Raw genomic sequence first — 14,449 nt, 5'->3', positions numbered from 1 at the left:
TTTCCTGTAATCATGTTGTTAGCTGTGGTGGTTCGTGGTGTTACTCTGAGACTGGTGTGTGTGTGCTGGTTTGGGGATAATGCAAACGAGTGATTATGGTGGTACCATTATGAGTCAGGATTTTCAGTGTGGGGAAAAGGAGATTAAGACGTGAGATCAGTGAGGTTCAGTTAAAACTCTGTAGTTCTGCGTGTGAATAAGTAATATCATCATGAACATGCTATATATTTTATCTCTTAAAAGCAGTACATATGGGACGCCTGGGTGGCTCAGTCAATTAAGCGTCTGCCTTCGGCTCAGGTCGGGATCCCAGGGTCCTGAGATCGAGCCTCATGTCGAGCCCCATGTTGGGCTTCCCACTCAGCAGGGAGTCTGCTTCTCCCTCTCCCTCTGTCCCTCCCCCGGCTCGCGCATGCAGGCTCTCTCTCGCGCTCTCTCTCTCTCATGCAAATAAATAAATAAAGTCTTTAAAAAAAAAAAAAGCAGTACATATTTCCTAGCTATAGCTAGGTCTGGTAGGACCTAGAGACAATGAGCAGTCTAGCAGCAAAGAACATCCCCGTCTGTGAATACATTTCCCAACAGAAAAGACCATGACCCATCAGAGAAATGGTTATTCCCAAGACCAGACAAAATCGTTTGCTTCAGAACATCTTGTCAAATCATAAAACAAGGAAGATGCTCCGGTCAAAATAACTCAGGAGCCAACCTGAGTAAGTTCCACCAGCCAAAGACGAAAACATGCGAGCATCGATAAGGAGAGTAACTACAAAGGACTGAACACTTTTTTCCAATCTGTGAGTTTATAATGCTAATAAAGAAAACCCATTCTTCACTTTTCGGCCATGCCAAGGAACTATATTTTAAAAAACTGGCAAATAAAGGGAAAGAGTCAAGCTCTGACAGTGACTTCATTGTATGAATTGCAGTTCTGAGTAACTGAAGAGTCTCAGAGACTAAGTTTCTTATTATAAAAGAAGTCCAGCCAATAAATGGAAAAGGGGAGGTAGAATTAGATTGTCGCCATTTTGCAACCCTAAGGAATGAAGGGATTTACGCAATGTCGTTGATGCCTGCTAATATGCGGAGAGAGAAGCAACCAGGTATTTATCTGCCTCCTGACGGACTAACACACCACCAGCAGGGAATGGTTCTGCCAAAAATTTAAACATGAGTCTGATAAAGATTTAACTACCCACTCGTGAGAAATATAAGTAATGGGAAAAAGTTTAGGGTGACTGACCATCCTGATTTGCTCAGGATTTCCCCAGTTTTGGCCCCGAGCAAATTGGTTGGTTGTCACCCTAATGTTAAGCTACATCACACAGAGGAAATTACCAAAATCCAGGTGTGGAAAACTCTAAAAGATGAACAACCTAAATCCTTTGACCAAAACCCAAAACGCAAGGAAAAAATATGGAGAAAGATACTATAGATTAAAAGATATGTAAGAGGGGCGCCTGGGTGGTACAGTCGGTTGAGTGAGTTGGTTGAGGGACTGGCTGTTGGTTTCAGCTGGGGTCCTGGTTTCGGGGTCATGAGATCAAGCCCTGTGTAGGGCTCTGTGCTCAGCACGGAGTCTGCCTGGGATTCTTCCTCCCTCTGCCCTTCCTGCTTAAAGAAATAAGTCTCTAAAAAAAAAAAAAAAAGAGTCCAAGTACCAATTGCAAGGTTTGGACTTTATTTGGTTTCTGGATTTGGGGCTTAGTTGGATCACTAGCTGGATATTTGATTATATTGAGGAATTATTAAATTTTAGGTGTGGTTATGCGATTGTGGGCTTCGTAAAAAGTCTTCATCTTTTGGAAATACTGAAATACTTACAGACGAAACTACACGGTCTCTGGGATTTGCATCCCAGATTTGCAAAATCATCTGATGTCAGGGGAGTGGATGGTATGGGTGAAACAAGATTGGACACGAATTGATAATTGTTGAAGTTAGATGATAGATTCATGAAGAGAGGCGGATTATCCGAGTGGGACCATCTCCTCAAAGACAGTAGCACCTCTGGAGTGGCCTCAGCACAGCCCCGCCCCAGTCCCAGAGAAAGGCTCCCAACACAGGCTGTCTGACGAGAGTCCAGTACGTTACCTTCATGCCCCAAGAACAGCCTGGGTTGTATGAGGGTTTGTCCTAAAGGTGGGAAGCTCATGAACTGGGCATCTGGCAAGATAGAGGGACCAGAAGCCCTGTGTGCTAGACCTGGCATTGACACTGATATCTGTGGGACATCCAGCAAGCCCCATGTTCTCTCTGGGGCCCAGTGGCTCGGTCTCTGAATGGATGGAGCCACGCTGTACCCCAAGTCTTCCAGCTCTGACCTTGTGGCCCCATGAGCCTATTTCCATGCCTTTCCCGGCTCCTTCTCTATCACTCGTGGAGTTTTTCCACAGCCCACTTTTCCAGCCTTGACATTTTCAATCATCCAACCAGCCTGCGCTGAGCCCAGCCCTGTGCCAGGCTCAGTGACAAGTGACAAGGACAAAAATGGACAACATGAAAATGTGGAGCTTTTGTTTCCCACACTCAGGGACAGGGGATGCAGGAGTCAGGAAGCACAGCTTCTCTCTGGTGAGAGACTTGCCCTCCCGTCCTGTCAGCTTCAATCTCAGCCCCTCTTCAAGGAGTTTATAGTCGTGTCAGGAAGACAAGATTACACAGATTTCTATTTCATTTGCCAAAGGTGAAAAATGCCACCTTCTCCACAACAGCAACCAGTAAAATGTATCCCCAAAATAACCTTGTTTATATCAGGTCTGTTTCATAATTTTTAACCCTTAACATGGGCTTTTAAATCCTGCTCTAACTATGAAAAGAACAAATCCATTTATTTATAGCTCTTTCTTCTCTGGCCAAGGAGCGCATGGCTGTCTGGTGTCCTGCTACAGCGGGTCCGTTCTGCCACGAAGTGAATGCTTGTGTCCCCTCCAAAATTCATATGTTGAAACTTAATGCTGAAGGGTGATGGTGTTAGGAGGTGGGGCCTTGGGAGGTGAGCAGGTCCTGAGGATGGGGCCCTCAGGAAGGGGGTCTGTGCCCTGATAGAAGAGACTCCGCTGTCCCTTCCGCCATGTGAGGACAGCCGTCCACGAACCAGGAAGCGGGCCCTCACCAGACACAGAAACTGCTGTGCCTTGATCGTGGGCTTGTCAGTCCCCAGGACTGTGAGAAATGAATTTCTGTTGTTTGTAAGCCACCCGATCTGTGGTATTTTTGTTACGACAGCCCATAGGGACTAAGACTCCTCCAGCACCTCATACTCCTCTGGGTGCTGGAGCCTAAACTCCTGTTGGTAGCCCCTCTCTCTGGCAGAACGCCCCCCTCCCCGAGCCACAGCTCCTAGCGGCCCCTCACGACTGTGCGGGTCGCTATCATGTGTGAGTGTGTGATTTACTTTGCGTCGTCATCAGACCGGCCCATCTGAGGAGCGGGGGCACAAATGGGACCTACCAAATTCAGATGTCATATTTGTGGATTCCTCCCCTAAGTGGGAAAGGATTCAGAGAATGATGGGGCGTTGCTGTGACTACAGAAGCCCCTTCTCAAGGTCCCCTCTACAGGAAAGAGAATACCGTGTCAGCCCAGAAAACTCCTGCCCCAGCCATTTCTTTCTGAGCGAGAAATGCAAGTTCAGCCCTTGCTAGAGTCATCTGGGGCCCACCACCTGGGAGTGGGAGCGTGGCCACAGGTGAGATCAGATCTCAGGTAAGCGGGTGGCACACAGGTGGCTCTGAGCAGAAATGGCTTCTAACTCGAGTTTACCTGGGTCCCAAGCTGTCATTCGCGTGGACCCCTGGTCCGGCAGGGGGCAGCTTCCAGCTTTCTTGTAGGGAGAAAGGATGACAAGGACTGGAAGCAGACACATCACAGTCAGAGGGAGCCTCCGTTACTGGAGACTGAGCACTCCCCCCACATTACAAGCTGTCCTTGACCAACACAGAGATGGACAAGGGGCAAGGTGCTGACACGCCTCCCCAGGAGTCAGGAGACGTCCTGCACTCAGGGGAAAACCCAGAATTGAGAAAACTGGGAAGTGGTCACAGGGCAGATAGGCTAAATGAGGGGCGCCAGCTCTTTTTTGCCACATTCTAGACAGTTCAGCCCCGTCCCCTCCCTGGAAACCCCACAGGTAGCCCCTCTATGCAGTAGAGCTGAAAGGACGTGCCTGTCATCAGCCAGGAAGTCTCAGAATGGACATGTCATTAGCGAGGAGAGCATCTCCATCCACACTAGAGAGCTGTTCCTCTAAATTCCAGCTCGGCTTGGCCAACACAGTTCTCACAACCAAGAGCTGGCCCAGGACAGAGGAGCATGGAGTGTCACAGAAATGTCACAGAGGGTCACTGGCAAGTCTTCATGGGGAAGGCCACCGGCGAGGCCAATCTTGGAGGACAGGAGGACTCGACTCTCGGTAAAAGAAGTTCTGCGGCCCCTCACAGGAGTGGGGGCTTGCTTACCCCTCACGTTTCCCTCCCGTGTTTGCAGCTGGACCAGGAGAGGCTGAAGCGCATGGTTGGGTCTCACGCTACCATCCTTGCGTCCAACACGGCTCCTGGCCTGCGGGGGGGCTAGCCCTTAACACGCGGGTCTTTGGCAACTTCGGGCCCCATTCTCCTCCACTGAAACTTGAGGGGGATAAACTCTGTTCTCTGCGGGCCTATCCTGGCTCTCTGCCATTCCAGGTGGAGCTCGAGAAAAATGCTTGAATTGAAAACTATTGTGCTCTTGGTCGAGCTGTAAAGTCAAGACAGGGGAGCCTGGACTGGCGACTGCTGCAGACAGTCCAGTCTGCTCGGCCCAGAGTGAGACGGAAGGGCAGGCAGTCCAGTAGCACTGGCCCCGGCTGCCGGGGCTACACCAGGGTGTGGAGCCGGGGAGATGCTGTCCTGTGAGGTTGGTGTGCAGAGAGGGAAGTGCTGGTCCCACTGGCATCGGTTACTTCCAAGCCACCAAGCACTGAGTCAGACGAGCTGCCTCTCTACCAAAGCTACTTGCAACTTTTCCGCATTTTATTCATTTCCAAACCACTAATTTGACAGTGACCCAGACCATTCAACGTTTGCCAGTCAGCTGGCAAAAAGCTAGCGGGGAAACCATGAGTCCATCCCCGGCAAGCAAGGCTTTGCCCCCAGCCCTGCCTCAGGACCAGGTCTGATGCGACCTGGGTCTCTAATCAGCAGTGGCACTTACAGTCCCTCCCAGACCCAGTTCCCTCACCAAACACGGGAGGTCCCAGGAGAGTGACCTCGGCTGGAGCTGTACTTTGTGCCTTTGCAAGAGGGAAGCTAACTGGCTCATGAACAAACTTTCCTAAGACCTGGACTGAATAGCCTGGACTAAAATCAAGCACTATCTTCATGTCCTTCAGGACTGCCTGTGTGGGCGGAGCCGAGACAGCCTCAGATCCGGACCACGCTCTGTTCTCTTGGGCTCTTTGCCTCCCGTTCTGCCGTGCATGCTCTTCGCCATCTAAGTGCCCAGCTCTAGAGCTCAGTGCCTCATTAGGAATCACTAAGTGTTGTGGGAAAACTGCTCTCTAACCAGGAAGGAGGGAGGGCAGGGATGAAAGGAGGAAGGGGGAAGGAGAAAGGAGGAAGGAAGGAAAGGGGGGAGGGAGGAAGGAAAGAAGGAAGGCCGGCAGGCTTTACTGCAGCCACCTCTCCTTTCTAGGACCATGGTTAGTTCATCTCTGGGTCCCTCCGATGTATATCTGGATAGCGTCCCAGGAGCTTGGAAGGGTCTCTTGGAAGGAGAAGTTTAGAGCCTTGGGCAACGTCTGCTGAGAGGAGCCTGGAGAGACATGAATGTATCTGCCCAGACCGTTGAGGGGAAATCTGAGTGTCTGGGAGCAAGCCAGGGAAGTGGGAAAAATAAGAGGCAGAGAAGTGTCTTCAGAAAAATGGGAACCAACCAAGAGGGTCTTGGAAGAACTAGGAAGGAGGTCAGCCAGTGAGAAAGGCACTGGGAAGGAGGCAGCCAAGAATTTAGAACTGGAATGTCTGAGATCATCTTTTCGGTTGTTTTCCGGGCTGTGCAGTGAGATGACTCCCCCCAGCACCCACGGCAACCCCACCGCCTCAGTGATCATCTGCTACACACGACAGCCTTCGTAGTGGTGCTTGGGGACAATGAAGCGGGTCGGGGGATGTGTCCGGCTTGAGTCAGGGTGGCATGGGGGAGACTGGCAGCAGACATTGGGGTCCACAGCATGCTTACAAGTCAGGTGCCTACAGAGACACGTATCACAGGGGGATTAACCCAGAGCAGAAGCCTCACCCCTCGGACCTCCACAGAAACATGGGGAGACACTGGGCTTACCCTTCTCTCCACGGGATGGGGCATGACCCATTTCTCATCATTTTAAGGGAAGCGCTCCCCGAGAGCTGGCCGACAGAGGACAGCTGAGTCAGGTCACTGATGGCTTCTCAACCAATCCTCATTTCCCCACGCTCTTCGCACCAGCCCTGAGAATAACTCTTCTTTATGATCACTCGGTGCCCCACATAAAACCAACTTCCCTGCAGGACAGTCACAATTCCAAGACGCCCAGGGCAGTCTGACATTAAAATGAAGCACTCTGCGGTCATTTTCCCATCTGCTAAGAGTTTTATTCCACTCCGGCTGCTTAAGACCGCGAGAACAGCCTTATTTGACCTTCCTAGTGTCCCTAATCATCGAGTTCCCTCTGATTCTCTGGCTGTCAGCTTCTGGTAGAGCAGGAAGGGGAAGCAAAGCCGTTACACGCGGTGGCTTGCTGTGCGAGCCCTCTCCAGTCTGTTTCCCTAATGACTGATTTTCTTGCCAGTTAGCATCTAAGTCTTTTGCAGCCAGACCTTATGCTAGTGCTAATTTTAAAATAATGGTAAGACAGTTGTGCTAAATTCTTCTGCTCTGGTTTCTTAGCAATGGCTCTTCCAGACTTCCGACTCACTTACAAGGTGTGATTATAAAATAATGAAGCCGATTAGTTAAACAAATGTCTGAGAATATATCCTCCTTTAATTTGGAAGACAGAAGTTAACAAAAAAAAAATCAAACTGTACTTGGACTTTTAGAAAATAGGGTAATAGGAATCACTTTATTGAAAATGCTCCTGCATTGATACGTCAAGAAAAATTGAGCTTTTGTAGGGTTTAATATCGCGCACGCATGCAGCTTTAAGAGAACTGTTACTATACAATCTTTTACTAAATCATCTTTAACTTTCACACCAGCCACTCTTTTATGACATATAATTATCTAAAAGTGTCTCAAAATAATCACCTTAGAAGACTCTGTGCTTCAAATTTGTTTCAGTATTTTTGAGGACTTGAGATAGACTGACCCCCTGCGTGTCCTTCGTACGGTCCCCATGCGGTGAGGCCAGCAGGACGCCAGTGAGGAAGACGCCTCTTACCAGAAGCAGGTAAGGTCTCACCTGAGCAGCGTTTGAGTTCTTTACAGTTCCCACTGGACTGTCTGCCACCTGGGAGAAATATGTGTCCCACGGACCAGAAGTTAGAACTGAAAAGCCCTAGGAAGCATCTCCCTCAGCCTTGACCATCAGAGGACTAATGGGCAGCCACATGGAGAGCAGTAGTGGGAGCCTGGAAGTAGTGGGAGGTCAGCTGGAAACTGGACACACTGGAAGCAAGACATGCTGGCAAAGTCTCTCCAGGGCCACGACGAAGGCGTCTTGGAGGAGATGTAAAGATGACAATATTCAGCCCGTCCCCTTTTGGAAAATAGACAAAACAACAGGTGGGGTGTGGTGGGGGCTCTAACAAGGTCTGAGGCCAGAGCTATAAGGAAGCTTAGGTCCACAGAGAAGCCCAGAGAAATGTCCTGCAGGAGGCAACATCTGAGCGAGGACTTGAAGGATGGATGGATTTCCCTAGACCAGGAAAGACAGAGTCTGCATTCCAAGAAGAGGGAAGGATGGAGCAAACGCAGGGGGGACCCGAGCACAGTTAACAGGACATGATTTCATGTGGCTGGAGTGTCAGGCACAGGGCAGGGGAAGTATAAGGGCAGGCAAGTCTGGAAAGGACAAAGGGCCCTGTGTCATCTCTCCCTTCAGGGCCTGAGCACAGTCTGGTCCATGTGCTCACGCAGCGTGGGCAGGTGAGTGGCAGAAAGGGCCTGACATCAGACCTCCTTCCCTGACCCTGCAGAGAACAGACCCTAGAAAAATCAGCCAGGCTGTAGGGCTGCCTCTGAAGGTTTGGCCAGATTCGGGTCACGGCACCCGAGAGGGTAGTGCTGAGAAGCAGAGCAGGGGCTCCCCAAAGCTCAGGATAGCAGTGGCCATCACGGGATGTCCAGATGTGCCCTGAGATGCCCACCAGCAGGGATTCCAGCCCCAGAGGGCACCAGACAAGGTCCCTAATTGTAACGCAGAGCAGGAACCCAACCCCAAGTATTGAGCTGAGCCAAGCGAACAGGGTGGAAGACGCAAAGAACGTGGACGCTTAGGCGCCACCTCCTGGGTACCAGATCCATGTCTGCTCGTAGCTGGAGAGACTCAGGGAGTGCCAGAAACCCCGAGCTGCTTGCTCAGCCCTCGTGCCCCAAGCCTAGAAGACACAAACCCCTAAAGTCAAGCATGCAGGCCCTTTTGACGTTAAGGATGTTATTGCTAACCGCTACCCAAATCCAGAAATGTTCCTTTAGGAAATTGCTCAGTGTCTGTTCTGGAGAAGCCGCTTTGCTTGGTGCTGGGCGGAAACAGAGACACAGTGTAGCCAGAGACAATAAGCCCCCCCCCATCTGGCAGTCCAGTGTAGGGAGGGGAGAATGGGGAGAGGGGAGGGTGCTGCAGTAGCACAGAGGGGCCCCCAGCCCCAGGGAGGAGGTGATCCAAGTGTTTCTTCCAAGAATCACCTAAGGACCATCAGGAATTCACCAAACAAAGGGCCCTCCAGACAAAGGAGCAGAAGGTACAAAAGTCTGCAAGGGAGAGAAGGTTCTCGAAATCCCAGACCCTTGCAAAGACACCGCCCTTAGAGCAAGGGCTGCAGTGCGCCCAAGAGTTAAACCAGCAGGTAGAGCCTTGGCCCCCCAGGTCCACACTCCGCTCCACTCTAGAGCTGAGGATGTCTGGCAAGTGACTTCAGCCTCTTGGGCTTTGGTTGGAGGCAGTAGGAATAATTCTCACCACAAAGCATGCTCAAGGCTCATTGATCACTCTTATTTGTTCATGAAGTGTGAGGGCTGCCCCTGTCTGGGCTGAGCAGGGGCGAGAGTCCAGAGAAGGCCAGGTAGGGGGCAAGCTTGCATCTGGACCCTGAGCAGTGGCTGGATTCCCAGGCAAGGACACACCAGCAGGGCCTCACTTGGCTCCTGGACCGTCAGTTGCAGAGGCAGAGGTGGGGGGAGGCAGCCTGGTCCCATCCCGTCTTCAGGTCCTATCCCCAACACTGACCACATTCCAGCTCCAAGCTCTGCTACCTGCCTTCCTGCCCAGATCATTTTCCAGCCTCTTCCGCCCCAACCCCACCCTTCTGGCCCTCTTGGTTTGGAAGAACCCTCAGCTCTGGACCACAAATCCCCAACACCCGGGTGCCCAGCTCTGCAGGAGAGGAGGGGACTTTACTCTCACCTTTGCCTCTCCCTCTGCCAAAGTCCAGGTGACAGGGGAAGCCAGGGAGCGGGTCTGGGGCAGTGAGCAGTTGCCACAGAGCTGTGTCGAGCAGACGTGAGGACTGGCATGGGGGAGAACTTGGTGACGGGGTGGGGGGGATGGGGAGACACAAGGTGAGAGGAGAGCCCTGGGAAGATGCCTTCCTTCTGCTTCTGCCAGCCATGTGAGACCTCCCCCGGGCCTCTGCCTGTCCAACCCAAGGGTCTCTGTCCCAGAGAGGGCGGCAGTGTTTGCATCTGTCCGTCCATCCATCCATCCATCCATCCATCCATTCAGGAAACACTGAGCACATCCCCATGCCAGGCATTGTTCTAGGCCCTGCAGAACGAACAGGCCCCACCTCCATGGAGCCGCTGCTCTCTATCTACTGTCTCAGGCTAGAGTGGAACAGCCTAGCGTGTAGAGGGCTGTGCAGCACTCCCAATGCCTCCTTCCTTTCTCTCTTTCTGGGCTCCAGGAGTGATATTCCTTAAGCACCCCTTCTACCAGGCTCCCAGGCTACTGACTTCTGATGGCCCTTCATCTCCCTTCCAAAGCATTTATACTGAGGGTTTCTACAAAAAATAAAATAATAAAACAAAAGGAAAGGAAAGGAAATAAAAGAACAAATAAGATGAGGTGGGCATTGAAAGAGTGGGCGATGCACAGAGAGCAAGGGTGGCCCAGGAGGGATGCAGCCTGCCGTTAGGCTGTACTCCCAGCTGGAACACAGGAGCTAGAGCTCCACCCACCCCTCTCCAACACACCTGAGAACCCTCAGGTCTCAGGGACGCAACAAGGACCCCATAAGGTGCAGCCAGCTTGGCGCCAGGGCCCCACTCTGGGTGGCCATGGCCGCCTCTGCTTTGGGCGGACCCTGCCCCAAAACTCGACTTTCCTCAGCCCAGCAGAGAGCTCCAGGGCTGCAGGCACAGCGGTGGCTTATGGCACTACTCCTGTGCGCTGGGCAGAACAGACCCGGGCTGGCAGGAGGAGACGGGACGGCCAGAGCAGGCCGGGAGCAGGAGCTGGGGGCATCTGCATGCAAGACTCCCAAACTGGGCTGCACTCCCAGTCACAGCACCCCCGCCTGCCTTTCAGGCCCCACTAGGCCCAGGTTTGAGCCTGCGCCCTGTGGGTAGCGAGTGTCAGCCCCGCGCTGTGGCCGGAGGGTCGCTGTCCCTCCTCCCACGCAGTCTGAAACTGTGCACTGTCACCCGTCAGCAGTGGGAGCACCTGCCAGGCACTGACCATGCTGAACCTTCATCTTCCCACTTGGTACCCGTACACCTAAGGGTTAAATGACGCACACCCCAAGCACCTAGCTGCATCTGGATGGGTAGAATGATCCAGTAAATGTCCTCCACCCACCATCGAACCTCAGCAGTAGCTCCCAGCAGGGGCCTGGCACGGAGCATCCTAACCACACTGGCAGCTCCCCCATACAGACTGAACCAATTGACCCCTGGGACGTCCATGTGCTTTCATCGCAGACAAGCGCCAAAGCCTACACAGGGCCAGTGGCTGACTGCGGGGGCTGGCATCGTGCTCCCTCCCCACCAGGTGCTCACCAGCACCAGTCCTGACTCACTGGGACGGCCCCCAGCCCCTCCCCAGGCTCCCCCAGCCTCCACCCCTGCACGGGGGCAGAGTGGTATGAACCGTAGCTGAGTTCCAGGACAAGGATACTCTAAGGCCAAGGGCAGACGGTAACAAGGATGGAGCCAGCAGCAGAGTGCACTCTTGGCCCAGCTCGTACGGACCCAGTGAGCCAGGTGCACTGAGCTGTCTGGACATTACTTCTCACCAGTAGCTGCACGGTCACCTCTGCCTGGCTCTGTCTCTGCCCCGTACTGAGGGGGTCTACTCACCACCCCCACCCCCACCCCCAACATTGCATACATCAACCCACCAGGAAGCCCTGTGTGTGAACTCCCAAGGGATGAGCAGGTGCGGCAGATCCCGGGAGGGGAGCCAGGGCCCTGGGGCAGAGTCACCTGGACAGGGGGAGATTCTCTCCCTTCTCCCCTCCCTGCCCTGAGCACAGCAAGAACCCTCCAGGTTGCTCACAGACCAGGGTCTCTGCTCCCAACACCCACCCCACCCCAGGCACAGACAGAACAGCCACATTTGATTTTAAAGCAAGGTTAACAAACCCACTTCAAAGGGTCAGGGGTTGTGGGGATTAAGTGGGAAACTGCTCCGTGGGCTCCGGAGGCCTGAGGCAGCACTGTTGCCTACAAGCAGAGCTGGCCACTGCCCATCGGCTCCTCCTGCTGGCCAGCAGGTGCCTGCCACGGTCACGGCCAGCCACTGCTCCAGGAGGCTGTGTGTCTTCGCAAGACCAGCAGGGTGTGTGTGTGTGCGTGTGTGTGCACGCACAACCCTTCCCTGGCCCCAGGATGTATGTTCTGACTTGTTTCCCCAGTAAGGCAATGAGCCACCCAAAAAGTTCCACCCTCTCTAGGCAGCAACTCTGTGATCAAGGGTCACAGGCGCTCAGGAGATCATAGTGACCAAGTGAGGCCCATGTGTCAGACACCCGGAGCTCTGGCCAGGGCTGAGAAAAGCAGTGTGCCCACACTTGGAGTGCTGTGGGGGCCCAACTATACAGGGTCTGCGTGAGTCTGGGTTAAGGTCAAGATAAGGCCAAGTCAGGGGATAGGGGGATATGGACCAGAATGAAGCAATACAGCCCCAGGTTAGGGTCAGCGTGGGCTGGGATTGTGAAGTGTGTAAGGCGACAAGCCAGTGTACAGCTGCGTTACCAGCCCGTGGGGCCAGCTTTGGGAGCCAGTATGCCACCTAGCAAAACACGACCCTGAGGGGCTGGACCCAGGACTGCATCCCATTAGGACGTCCTCTCTATTCAAAGCAATCCAGGCGGTTCTTTGCTATCCTGAATCCAGGGCCGCAAGGAAGCAGGGCCCCACAGAGGCAGGAATCCCCGGAGGTGACCCTCGGCAGCTCCCAGGGAGCACCCCTGTATGCACACTCCACACCCAAGTATCCTGGCAGCCCCTGCAGGCCCCGTACACGCAGACGCACCCGATCCCCAGAGACCCCGGTGCACGTGTGCACACGTGTGTGAGTGTGAACACAGGATACAGCCTATGCCGACGGCCCCACCCTCCCAGCACCGCTGGAGTCTCCTCAGGATAATTATTTATTATTCATGGTCATCAGCATCTTCATTAATTATTCATATGATCCTTAATTATTATCCTTAACAGTAAGAGCAGTAAATAGCAGAAAAGTCCTTGAGGTGCCTAAGGCCCAGGGCCGGGTGCCTCCGGGCAGTTAGACCAGCTAATGCCCCCAGGGCAGTGGGGAGACCACAGACCCCCGTCCACTGCCCGGCCCTGTCCCTGCCCCTGCCGCTCCCATGGCGGCCCAGGGGACTGCAGGAGGAGATGGTCCCAAGGGCTGGGGGAGGGGCTGTGCCTTCATGTTCCTCTCCCCTTTCTCGGCCAGGGCCTCCTGGGCAGGGCCTCTGAGGGGAGGGGCCCAGGCAGTGCGCTGAACCCTGGGTGAGCCACGTGTCCACACCGGGCAGCCCCACTAACTGCCGGGGTCTGAGCCATGTCTGTGCAGGGGCTGGGAGGTGAGGGCCCCCAGCTGGCCCGGCAGGGAGAGGCGTCGAGGGGGGCCATCTTGGGGGAGCTCCGGGGCCCCCGGGGGGAGCTCCTCGAACGCCATGAACTGGGAAACCTGCAGAGAAGACAGTGTGAGCAGACGAGGAAGACTGTGGAAGGGGAGGGAGGGGAGAGAGGGGGCTGTCAGGGGAATAAAGAGGAGGGTCAGAGGACAGAGAAGGTCAGGAGAATTTGGTGACAGAGGACTGGAGGACAGAAGAGGGTCGGAGGTGACAAGAAGAGCCGAGGCACACAGAGCAGCACTTGGGGTACGAAGGGGAGGCGCTGAGGTTGCAAGCAGAGAAGTGCACTCTCCATGGGCAAGAGCCAAACCGGGCAGCCGGGAGCCCTGGGAGCTGCCCCTGACGTAGCGGAGAACTCCAGGCTACAGCCACTCCCTTCCCCGGGGAATATGGCAGATGAATCCAAACCCAACCCAGAAAAAGGGGCCCTGAGTTGGGGCAGAAAGAGAAACGAGGCTCCTTCCTCCAATCTAGAAAGAACTCGGGGACCTAGAAACAGAGGCAGGCTGGCGGCCAGGCCTCGGAAGGCCAGGGAGAGTGCCAGGGCAGGCGGGAGGGGTTTGTGGATGCTGACGAGTGTGCTGTGAGATCTCCGCGGGGGAGGCCGTGAAGGGAGACTGGCACATTTGCTGACGTGGGCCCTGGTGTCTGCAAACAGGAGCAGGCAGCATATGGGAGGGGGAGCAGATGCCAGAGGAAGGGGGGGAGCAGATCCCAGGCCACCTCTGGGAGCCAGAAGAGCCCCCTTCCTGGGGCCCAGGCACAGCTGTCTTGTCAGAAAGCTGGGAACACACATGTCCACTCAGGAGAGGACAGAGTGCAACGGCAGCCCACTCCAGCAGAAGAGCAGAGATGCAGGCCAGAAGTGCTACCCTGGGGCTTCGCCAAAGCCCTCCAGACAGCCCGGCAAGGCAGCCAGTGCGAGCGCCATCGGCTGGCAGTGGAGCAGGGGCTGAGCAGCGCCAGTCACGGCAGGGAGCCAGGACCCTGTCGCAAAGGTGCGCTGGCACGCAGGCCCCACCACCGGGCCCCAGGCTCACCCAGTCCCCTCCTCGAGAGACCCCTCATGGCCATGACACAGACACCTTGGTGGGTCTGGTCATTTAGGTGACACCTCTCAGCCTGCTGTCTTCCTTGGCCCAGCTTTTGGGGGGCTTTGGTTTGGGGGCCTGCAGCTCCTGAAGAAG

General features: G+C 54.3%; 1 protein-coding gene across 1 annotated transcript in view; it reads right to left on the bottom strand.

Annotated features, from left to right (window-relative positions):
- Positions 1-12,761: 12,761 nt before the first annotated feature.
- Positions 12,762-14,449, bottom strand: part of KCNH2 (potassium voltage-gated channel subfamily H member 2) — a 32,571-nt gene continuing 30,883 nt past the window's right edge. The window contains 1 exon segment of the mRNA XM_087860700.1: positions 12,762-13,315. Within this exon segment, the coding sequence (XP_087716826.1) occupies positions 13,166-13,315 (150 nt within the window). The 3' untranslated portion in view covers positions 12,762-13,165.

Source organism: Ursus americanus, chromosome 3 (assembly GCF_024610735.1).
Source record: "Ursus americanus isolate L20-20 chromosome 3, mUrsAme1.1.p, whole genome shotgun sequence".
NCBI classification, from domain to species: Eukaryota; Metazoa; Chordata; class Mammalia; order Carnivora; family Ursidae; genus Ursus; species Ursus americanus.
The sequence above is the reverse complement of the archived record's forward strand: the minus strand, read 5'-3'. Positions and strand labels throughout refer to the sequence as shown.